The sequence below is a fragment of the Naegleria lovaniensis genome (genome assembly GCF_003324165.1).
Source record: "Naegleria lovaniensis strain ATCC 30569 chromosome Unknown tig011, whole genome shotgun sequence".
NCBI classification, from domain to species: Eukaryota; Heterolobosea; class Eutetramitea; order Acrasida; family Naegleriidae; genus Naegleria; species Naegleria lovaniensis.
The window spans coordinates 678,380-689,450 of NW_025407833.1; the positions used below are offsets into that span (position 1 = coordinate 678,380).

General features: G+C 37.0%; 6 protein-coding genes across 6 annotated transcripts; 3 read left to right on the forward strand and 3 right to left on the reverse strand.

Moving 5' to 3' along the window:
- Window positions 1-259: 259 nt before the first annotated feature.
- On the reverse strand, window positions 260-814 carry C9374_001052 (uncharacterized protein; the record flags this gene model as incomplete). The annotated part of the gene is made up of 1 exon (XM_044686073.1): window positions 260-814. One exon carries the CDS (start codon window positions 812-814, stop codon window positions 260-262), a length of 555 nt encoding a protein of 184 aa, XP_044552194.1.
- A 561-nt stretch (window positions 815-1,375) lies between these two features.
- On the forward strand, window positions 1,376-1,888 carry C9374_001053 (uncharacterized protein; the record flags this gene model as incomplete). Its single annotated transcript, XM_044686084.1, has 1 exon — window positions 1,376-1,888. The coding sequence occupies one exon, from the start codon at window positions 1,376-1,378 to the stop codon at window positions 1,886-1,888; it is 513 nt and encodes a 170-aa protein (XP_044552195.1).
- A 1,141-nt stretch (window positions 1,889-3,029) lies between these two features.
- On the forward strand, window positions 3,030-4,790 carry C9374_001054 (uncharacterized protein; the record flags this gene model as incomplete). Its single annotated transcript, XM_044686095.1, has 1 exon — window positions 3,030-4,790. The coding sequence occupies one exon, from the start codon at window positions 3,030-3,032 to the stop codon at window positions 4,788-4,790; it is 1,761 nt and encodes a 586-aa protein (XP_044552196.1).
- Window positions 4,791-5,136: 346 nt separating this feature from the next.
- On the forward strand, window positions 5,137-7,716 carry C9374_001055 (uncharacterized protein; the record flags this gene model as incomplete). Its single annotated transcript, XM_044686106.1, has 2 exons — window positions 5,137-5,305; window positions 5,867-7,716. 2 exons carry the CDS (start codon window positions 5,137-5,139, stop codon window positions 7,714-7,716), a joined length of 2,019 nt encoding a protein of 672 aa, XP_044552197.1.
- An 81-nt stretch (window positions 7,717-7,797) lies between these two features.
- C9374_001056 (uncharacterized protein) lies at window positions 7,798-9,388 on the reverse strand (the record flags this gene model as incomplete). Its single annotated transcript, XM_044686117.1, has 3 exons — window positions 7,798-8,003; window positions 8,068-8,172; window positions 8,248-9,388. The coding sequence occupies 3 exons, from the start codon at window positions 9,386-9,388 to the stop codon at window positions 7,798-7,800; spliced, it is 1,452 nt and encodes a 483-aa protein (XP_044552198.1).
- Window positions 9,389-9,664: 276 nt separating this feature from the next.
- On the reverse strand, window positions 9,665-10,635 carry C9374_001057 (uncharacterized protein; the record flags this gene model as incomplete). Its single annotated transcript, XM_044686128.1, has 4 exons — window positions 9,665-9,768; window positions 9,883-10,201; window positions 10,308-10,352; window positions 10,486-10,635. The coding sequence occupies 4 exons, from the start codon at window positions 10,633-10,635 to the stop codon at window positions 9,665-9,667; spliced, it is 618 nt and encodes a 205-aa protein (XP_044552199.1).
- Between the last annotated feature and the right edge of the window lie 436 nt (window positions 10,636-11,071).

Here is an 11,071-nt window from a genome sequence, read left to right on the forward strand (position 1 = left end):
AACTATGATCAATTAATTGTTCACTTGTTGTCAGTTCCTGAAACAAAAGAGTGACACAACTTTCCTGAGCTAGGTGTTGTAATAATAATTGTTTTCAGCTTTTGAATAGAATCGAATGAAATTTAAAATTCAGGACTGTTTGAAACTCTCCTTGTTTGAAATCAAAGAGCAAAAGATGGATCATTAGAGAGCTTATACGGAATAAAATGAGTCTCGTGATTTGGGTGGATGGTCTGAAAATTGAAAATCAAAATTAATTTCATTTCATTTTTGTGCGAGCGTTTATAAATTTCTTAAGAAATGAAATGGAAATCGATTTTATTGATACTAGAGAGCTTATGTCACTAAAGAATTTAGTCCAATCACCAGAATGATAAGCATATACATTAGCAATTGTTTGAGATTCTTCCTTTGTGATTTTCTTTTTCTTCGGAGTGATTTGTGGAGTTTGATTGTTGTTTTTTCTCTTCTTTGTCTTAGTTGTGGGAGTAGAACTTTGTGTAGATGGTTCTGATTGTGATTGTGATGCTAAGTTGGATACTGATCTTGTGTTGCTTTGTACGGGCTGACTTGATGATTGGGAATTCTGTAAAATTTGGCTGTTCGGCTGACTTGATTGAGAACTCTGTTGGTGATTTGACTTTCTTTTGCTCTTTCTTTTTTGGCTTGAAGGAGGAGAATTTTGGGTAGATGGTTCCGATGTTGATGATGTGAGGTTGGGTCCTGTGTTGCTTTGTACGGGCTGACTTGATGATTGAGTAGGTTGAGCGAAGCGAGAGAGTGGGCTTGATGCTGTGTCGGAAGTTGCTGGCATGACGAAATATTTTTTTGCTGCGGAATTTTCGATTTCATTTCATTTCTTTAGAAACTTATAAACACAAAAAACACATTTCAATTTCATTTCATTTTATTTCTTTCAACGATTATAAGCTCTCTATTGTTGAAAATTTCTTTTGAAATATTGAGTTCAGGATTGCAAAGCAACTCGTAAAATGGAGAGCTCTTTACCCCTCCGTGGAACGATACCATAGTACCTCGTGGACATCAACAACCTCCTATGGGTTGTTGTTAACAGGGTGGCCACTTGATCTTTTGCACATTCCTCGTGCAATTTGTAGCAAGAACATTCCTACCGTTCACCAGGTAGGTTCGCGTTACCATCTACCTTGTAAAGAGCATCTCCACCGAAAGTTGTTGGGATGTGCTCACCAAATACAACAGCCATCAACAATTCTGAGTGGAATTATTATGGTTTTCAAGAACTCTCAGAGAACTTGAATCAGAATTATGATAGATGTAATGACTCTCCAAACCATCAGTCGCAATTTGAAATTGATTTTCTAGTTCAGTTTTGTAATTTCAACTTACAAAAAAAATGTCCAAATGGGGTTGGTGGGGCATCAATGCTCGCTCAGGTAAAGTTAGAAATCAAACACCTCACGTTCCGAAAACAACATCAACCTCACATCGATACAATGGAGGACGGAAAAAGTTTCGAAAAAACAATACATCTTCTAACAATATCGAAAGATTGCAAGTGATAACCGAATGGAATAACAACCTTATGGCCACTGATCAAAAGATTCATCACTCATCGGTCTTCTTGATTGATGAACGAATACATTCAACCAAAGCTCCCAATTTTCTTTCTAATAGTTATCATAACTATAATTCTGTCGAAGGTTATGAACGATTGGAATTTATTGCTTCGAGGCATGAAGAGAGACGAGAACAGAATGTCATGCAACAAGCAGACATGAATCTACGAGAAGCAAGAAATCATAAAAAGTGGCATCGAAACCACCCAAAAGAAGGTTTTTATCAAATGAGGGAAATCTTTGAATTAACAGACGAGGCTTTTGAAGAATGCAACAACGAATGTGAATGATTCATTCCGAGGACACTCATCTTGTAAAGCAAAGTCTGCAAGAGTGCTATAGAAGAGAGCTCTCTCCGCGTTGAGCATTTTCTAAAAACTGATCATAAGGAACAACCATGTTGTAAGGACACATGCATGATGGCAACTGGGGAGGCGACAGAAATTACACCTTTTCGCCAACCCCCTCTATTGCGTTCCATGAAGCAAATTGCTTAACAACCATTACCATAATATGCTCACAACAATCTCAAAACCCCCTCCTATACATATTGTGAATTATTAATAAAAGGACAAGATCTCACAAAGATCTTTTAAGCTAAAATAATGTCCATGTGGTGGCATTTGGATACTCGTTCTGGGAAAGTGAAATATGAAACGCCTCATGTGCCTAAGACTGCAACTTCTCATCGATACAATGGAGGACAGAAAAAGTTTCGAACATGCAAAGATCAACATTCAAAAGTGGAGCTTATCGATTTGAGAAACAGTCATGAACAACAAGGATGGCTCAATGCAACACTCGAGTAACAATTCTCGATATGAGCAACAGTTTCCATCAAGATCAGAGTATTATCTTGCCAATTCTTTTCAAAAATTCAATTCTAATGAAGGTTTAAAACGAATGGAATTTAGGTTAATGAAACAAGGAGACAGACGAGATAAGAGGTAATAAAGTTGCACATGTCACACGCTCTAAATCGTTAGTAACAAGTGGAATGAGTGTTGAATTCAATAAAAACACTACTCTTCTTAAAACATGTTGAAGAACAATTTTGTTGTATTTACAAATGAATTGCAATGATTTCTCCAACTCAGTTTCCACAAACTTTTAACCTCTCAATTTTGTACGTCTAACGAATTTCGCAGCAGATATCTGCAACAATCTTCTTCGTCGTAGGCATGCCAACGTAACGATTGGACCACATAAAAAACACAAAAAAAATTGCGTTGTAACGAAAACAAATCATAATTTTTTGCTCTCCACAAACACCGCTCCTACCAACGGCAACAAAGTTTTTTGTTTCATCATCGCGAAATCAGAAACATCTTTTTCGGAGAAGGTATCAACACTCCCAAACCCACAAACACCTTTACGGATTGAATTTGTTGTTCCATCTTGTTTGGAATTGCAATTCTGGAAAGATCAGAGATGGTTCATCAGTCTTTTTATGATTATTACTTTAATGCTCCGAATAGTAGTAGTAGTGCTACTACGACCACGACCACGACGAGTAGTAGCAGCAACAGTAATGGTGGACATCCAACAACAACAACAACAGGATATATTCTGAATAACAATAATAACATCATGATGAATCAACACAATAACTTGAGTCATTTTCAAAGTAACATGAATGCAGTGGCTGGGAACAGTACGAATATTTCAGACCTGTTTAATTTTCAAACACAACAAGCTTCCATGATGAATGGTATGATGTTTCCTCCAACAAGTTTGAATAATACGACAACCAGTACATCTTCACAACAAATTTTAACAAGCGAACAAGTCAATCACCAGCATTCACAAAAAACTCCACAACAATTAGAATTGGAACAAATACTCCTAATGTATTTTAACCGTAATCAACAACAACAACAACAACATGCTCCAATATTTCAAGATTCACAACAGCAAGCAAGCTCATCAATGAATGATCATGTAACAACAACTGGAGCTCCATCATCTTCCAAGAAAAAGAAGAAATCAAAAGAATCTGCATCTAAAAAACATATTGTAAGAAACAAAAAAGTGGAATGCTCGTATAACTTGCAATTCCATCATGTCACACTCATGGAATCAATTTCATCGTCGGATGCAAATATTGAACGATTAGCAGCTATTACCAAGTCTAACCTCGCATCTACCGATTGGTCACTCTTAGATGATCCTATTCCCCCAACTTCAGTATTTGCTGTTGAAACTGATGTTGAGAATGAGGCCATTGAAACAGGAATTTTGAAGCACAGAAAAACCATTCGATTCAAGATTACTGCAGATTTACAAAATACTCTTTATTATGGACCCAATGATCCACACATGTCCATTTATGCCTATCTCTATGAAACATCAGATCCACCAAAACTCCACATGTACAGCACAGAGAATATGAAAGGAAAGAAGAGTCGAAATATTATCAAGTTTGATGTTTACAAAAAGATTAAGATTGCTTCACTCATCACAAATTTTCATTTAGGTTTGGTTATCTTGGAACAACGATCAGCAACTGAAAAAACAGCAACTGTTCACATCTTGAACAGTGTCTTAAAATTTGACAAGATGATGGACAATGATAAGAAGCGAAAAGACACAGATGGCAACTCAGAACAGGTAGACGAGGAATCAAATGAAGAGTTAGAAGAAGAGCCCCAGTTTCCCAAGCCTAAAAAGAAGAAGAACAAATCCAAAAAGTCAAAAGAGACTCAATCTTCTACTGAAGAAATCACAAAGACACCTACTGCTGTTGATTCCTCATCAGCAATACCGTCAGCAGACATGAACAATACAACTGACGCTACTGATATTTCTAATTCACTGTTAGTTCGAGAGCCACTCCATTCATCCTTACAGAATGAAATTGTGAGCTTTTATGAAAATTATGCCACAGTGGTAGATTTATTACAGAACCCGAAAAAGGACGCCATCTTTGGAATACTTGAAAGCATGCTGTTGAGAGCTCGAATTGCAGCATCTCCAGAACACTTTTCTTCAGATCCTGTTGAGGTCTCCATTTTAATAGACTTTCTTGCAAAAATTGGACCCAGAATTGTGTCACAATTATCAGACGCCGACAATGCAACAAACTCCATGACGACGACGACTACAAAACCAACAGACGACTTTACGAACATTCTCAACACACCATTTAGTCAATCTCAGGGTTTTGATGTCAAAAGCTATTTTGATTTTTAAAGGATTGATGACCATTCGTCCAAGTCACTCTATTACTTCCCTCCCCTACATTATTTATTTTCAACAAATTTTGAAGATCCTTTTAATTTGCGGCAACTATAAAGATATTCACTCTTTCATATGTTTTATTGTCCCTTCATTAGAACAACCATATAAAAAGTCACTACAAGGTTAAATTGTAGTAAAAAACACGTCAAATTCAACCAAATTCCAACCTACTACAACATTCGTTACTCAATTTCTTTCTTCGTCCTTCACATTCCCAATTGTTAAGTTGGTCCCTTTGAAACTGTTCCTCAAACCTTTAACGGCTGTCACCTTTCATCATAAATTCAACCGAAAAAAAATGCCGTCTTTCAGTTGGCTCAAAATCAAGAACAGCGGGCAAGAGGCTGATTCAGCCATGATCGAAAGCCTTGAAGAAACACCCGTCAGTCAATGGTCCTCCAAACAATTGACTCAATTCTTACGAGATAATAAAAAGAAGATTGAATTAGAAAAGAAGGATATTAAAAGTAAGTGGTGTCGTTCTTTTTTTCGAATGATGAAACAATTTCGACGATTTTTTATACACTGTGTTGTTGTTGTCAATTCATTAATTTATATTTTGTGAATCTCCGTAATGATGACCCATCCTATGATGATCATTGTTATTGTATGGTTATTATTGTTGATGTTTGAAATATTTCTGACTTTCATGTGTGTATAAATACAATATTCATCATCCATGTGCCATTCATGAACACGATTTTTCAACAAATGTTCTGAACATTATGAAACACACAATAATGTCTCGAATCATCATCATTCTCATGAATATATTGCATACGATCCACGTCATCTTCATCATCATCAACCGTTCGAATCGATTCGAATCGTCATTTGCGCCGCACGTTCCATTTTCGAACCGTCCACCAAACTCTTCTTCATTCACGACACTTATTTTAACTTTTTTCACACTCTTCTTCATTGACACGACACACAACAACTTCATGATTGCTACAACAATAACAACAATAACAACTGGCTATTCACATTCTTGACACCGCATTCCTTCTCATTCACCAACTCTTTAGAATTACGAACCGAACGATGGAATGGTCTCTCCATGTTAAGTGCCAAAGTTGAAGATTTGGAAAAACTCGGACTTGCCAGTGGTTCCGCACGCGCACTTTATACTCTCATTCATGAATTGATTGATACTCAAATTCAAAAGAATATTCTCCCTTCCAAGAATCGAATATCAGTCAATGTCAATTCTGCATCGAGTGACATTTCAACCAGTGATTCGAACATTGGATCTTCTTCTTCGACCAATAATAATTTCACAGTGATTTCAAATAATAACTCTTCATCGAGTACAAGTGGACAAAATGGTCAAGTATTACTCATGAATGGAAGTGACATTTCTGGAAAACACAATTCACTCGAAATGTTTGGAACCTCTCCCAATTCCACTATGAAACAACACCAATTGAATTATATTCAAACCATTATTCAACAACAACAAGGGAAATTACTGGTTCCTAATTTGAGAGAGGAAGATATTGAACAAACAGGAGGAGGAACTTCAAGTAATACTACTACTACTACTACTACTACTACGAATAGTGCTGTCACAACCAATGGTGGCAAGTCATCCTCGTCAAGTAATATTACCAATTTAGCAGCCATTCCAGCAGAAGATGACATTCGATTGGCACACGATTTAAATAATCCTGGAGAAATTGCACCTCCTCTTGTAGAAGCATCTTCTGGAAGAAAATCAGCAGGTGGTGGTTTGCAAATTCTCACTATTGCATCTGCTTCGACAAGTAATGCATCGGCTCCAGAATCTGCTGTGAAGGATTGTCCTGCATGGATGGTTGATCAACTCACTGCTCAACAAAAACAAGCTTTTGAAAATGCAATTGAAAAGGTTCAAAATTTGAAATATCCCATCAAACCAGAATTGATTGATGTTTTGGCACAAGATTTGGTCATTGTTGACAGATTTAAATACAAATTCTTGAATCCAGATCGACTGAAACAACGAGGAGATGGAGGCAAACATGGAACCTTTTTGAAAGTCAAGTTGGTCATTACAGAAATGGACACTGAAGTCTTTCACAGAATTTGTAGACGTTTTGCAAATACCTTCTCATCCACTGTGAAAAATAGCAGATGGGGAATGTTTCACACAGCTCTCATTATTGGTCCATGGTATTTGGAGTGGAACGATTCGAGCTTGTCTACCGTACGAAAGAAGAGTAGTAGTAAGGCAGTGTTTGCAGTCGATATTGCTAGAATTGAAGGTCAAAGAGAGGTCAATGAAGCTATTGACTCTGTGGCTCAACTCTGTACAGTATGGAATGGATACAAATTGTATGAAAATGATAGTTGTAATTGTCAACACTTTGTAATTGACATGTTGGAATATCTCGGATTGGGTGACAATTTTGAAAATATTTTGGAACGATATCCACCTCTAGCAGAATACATTACCAAGTTAAAGAAGAAGGGAGTTTGCGATATGGCCTACTATGTCGATGATCGAATTGCAAAAGCTATTAAGGAATCTCCACAAACCAGTCGTGCTCTGAAAGAATTGGTGAAAAATAAGAAGGTCAAATTTACTTCACACACGTTGTTGGATGAGTTTGTGAGTTTTATCAAACAAAATTTCCCTCTCTTCATGACGAATCGTGAACAAGAATATGAATTATTGAAGGCATTCGATCGAGCTTTTTGGTTGAGAAGTCAATCCTCGCAGACAGAGGACGATGAAACTGTACAACCATTGATTGATATTCATACCAATGAATGCAAGTGTCCATTCAACAAAAATGGACAACCCATCACCGAGGTGAACAATTCAATTGTTGGAATTGATTACGATGTTGGAAATTACACGACGCCATACCCCAAATCTAGCCTGAATGCTTAGAAAATTTGTAAATAAATAATACTAGATATATCATGAATTTTTCACAAGGTTTTTACTTTGGCAATCTAGTGACTAGAGAGTTCAATAAAACGAATCATAAACTTGAGAAAATTTGTTGACTTTGACATCTCTCCAATGATGAATGAAATCTTCAATGCACATCCAAAATACCCCATCATCTTTGAACTCGACACTCAATCTCTTGATGAGTCGTGGGGTCCATTCCGTACTGTGATCCGAATAACGACCATTCCATTCGAGACTAGAAAAATTTTGCTTGATTTGTTCTGAAAAATTGGACAAGATATAAATCCATAAGCAATGACCTAAATGATTCGAATGAAATCTTACCTTTTGTAAATTCGCTTCCCATGAAACCCCAAGGATTCATTAATTTGACCAAACGATGTATCTTATCTTCGTCTTCTACTTTAACCAAATCTAAAATGGCGTATGCTGTTGAAAATTAGTTTCATATCAAAGAGCAATAGAAGTTATACTAAATGTAAAGGTTCAAAATGTAGTACTTACCATGATATTCCTTAATTCCGCTAACCTTTTCGATTTCCTTGTAATTTTGAGGAGAATAAACAAAGATGACATCGCCTCGTTTGTAGACATCCATTAAGAAGCGCCAAACATCGAGTTGATTAGAGTTTGGTGTCACGGTCAGACCAGACGCTGGAGGTGCTCCTGTCAAATAGCAGAAAGCAACGTCCGATTGACCTCCATGTCCAATGAGCTTGTAGCTTCCCATAAACTTGGCAAATGCTTTTTCCAACAGGCTAATCCAAAATTCATTGACAGTTGCAGATCTTGCTCCTAAAACTTTGCCCCATCCACCAAAAGGAAGACGATCATCAATGGTGACTAAAACTTCTTTTCCGTCTTTCCAAAATCGAACAATTACTTTTCCTTGTTTCGTGTCATACTCTTTGAACATGTCCTTAATAATTCGAGGATTTCGGTACGCTAAATTCGAAACTGCTGCCAAAAAATAACAATTTCCTAACACCCCTTGTCGTACATCTTGAATGTCGACTCCTTCAAAGAACAATTGAGGATCGTCACATAATTCACATGGTCGCAACCAAGCAGAAACTTTTTCATAAAAATCCCAATCAGTATTCATGTCGCTGTCAACAAACATTGAATTTGAATTGCGTCGTTGGATTCTTTCAGCAAGCTCTTTTGTTGGATTAAATACTCCATTTGAAATGCAATAATAATCCTTCACCAACTTGATGTATTGCAACAACTTGTCACACTTTTCAATACAGTTAATCACTCCCTGAATTGAAGCATCCAACCGCGGATGAGGAGGTATTTTTTTGCAAACTTCAATGAGTTCTTGTTTGGTCATGCTCATGAAGTCAGGAATGTTTGGATGACTGTACCATTCCTTCAAAATTTTGTCTTCCTTATCTAACGTTTCACAACATGATGGAAACCAAGTGTTAAGGCTTGATTCAAAATCCGAGTTGACCTTTTTCACATAGTTCATATAATGATCGACATGTGGAGGCTTTGCCAAAGCTATGGCATTATCCATGGCTAATTCCCACTTGAACAATGATTGAAACGTTGATTGGTATTGTGGGGACTTGCCATCAAGATGTCCATATTTTGCTTTAAAATCTCGGATCGTATCCTTAATGATGTATGACGTCATTGTTCTTGAAAAAAGCGATATCGATATAACCTCTCTATAAACTTTAGAGTGTTCAACGGTCGTCCTGAATGTTTATACAGTATTGCACTCTCAACGAACGGCCGTGATGAAACAAATTTACAATTTTTTTTAAGAAGTATGCTTTTGAATTCGTTAATTACAGTTTTTTTAAAAGCGGGGAAAATGTTCCTCAATGTTCATAGGTCTGTTTTTTATTAATTTCATAAAGTAACTTTGATCAAAATCTAGGAATTGATTTATTCTTTCATAGTACAATTACTTGGCAGCCAACTTCTTGGCAATTTGAGCAACATGATTACCTTGGAATTTGGCCATTTCCTTCTCTTGCGATGATGGAAGTCGTTCTCCCATCGATCCGGCTGAATAAATGTTGAATATCATGATATTGAATTGAAAATTATATCATAAGGAATGATGATAATATATTCATGATAAGGAATATTCTCTCAATATTCAATAAAAACAAAACATACCAATCGTAGTGGCGCCATAGGGACTTCCTCCCTTCACTTCATCCACACCCGATTGAAGAGTACAACTGTAAGGGAGACCAACATAGACAAATCCTAAATGCAACAAGTTTGGAATGGAAGTCAAAATGGTGGTTTCATTACCTCCGTGTTGAGAGTTACTGGAAGAGAAGAAGGAACCAACTTTTCCAACGAGAGCACCCTTAGCCCAGAGTTGACCACAAGCATCAATGAAGGACTTGAGTTGGCCAGACATGGTTCCGAATCGAGTTGGACTTCCAAAGATGACGGCGTCATAGTCTGCGAGTTCACTCACAGTGGCCTTTTGGATTTACATGTTGTCGGTCATCAAGTATTGAAATACAATTTTGTAAAAAAATAGTTAAAATTAATATTTAAATTATAATTCAAGTAGCATCACAACTTACGACTGGAATGTGTTCGAAAGCCTTTTGAGCTTGAGTAGCACCCATCTAGTGAACAACAAAATTTTCAATAAGGTCCAGAATCAAAGATGACAATGTTGTATCCAAGTTATACAACACGAGTCAAATAAATTTCACAACAAATGATTCTCCCTCTAATCACTCTTCATACGAAACCTACCTTCTCCAAAATTTCAGCAGGCAATGTTTCTGGAACTCTCTTCACATGCACCTCAGCTCCCTCTACTTGTTTAGCTCCTTCAGCAATAGCCTCAGCCATTTGCCAAATGTGACCATAAGTACTGTAAAACAAGACGAGAACCTTGACCATTTTGTTGTTGTTGTTGTTGTTGTAGTGTTGAATGAAGAAGAACTGTTGTTATTGTTTTTTCAATTGAAATTTGTTCACTCGTCGTCACTTGTGTTCAAGAAAAACACCGTTTTGAATCAAAGGTCGAATAAATTTGAAAATACCGCCATGCGAAACAACTCGGTAATTAATGCGCACGAACCTCTCGGGCAATGCTCAATGTCAATGTGTGTCGCACCTATACATCGAGGTCGCACTCCACATACCACATTGAGTGAATTCGAAGAATTTAGTGTAATAACCACTCCATTCTCTAACTTCCATAACGTATCAAAACTGTAAAAGCAGGTCCATGAGAGGGTGATGTAAAATGGTCTTTCACTTCAAATCCATGTCTCTATGGCGGCGCAATTGGTACTAGAAACCTGTCAGATATTCGTCAATCCCACGTCAGCTG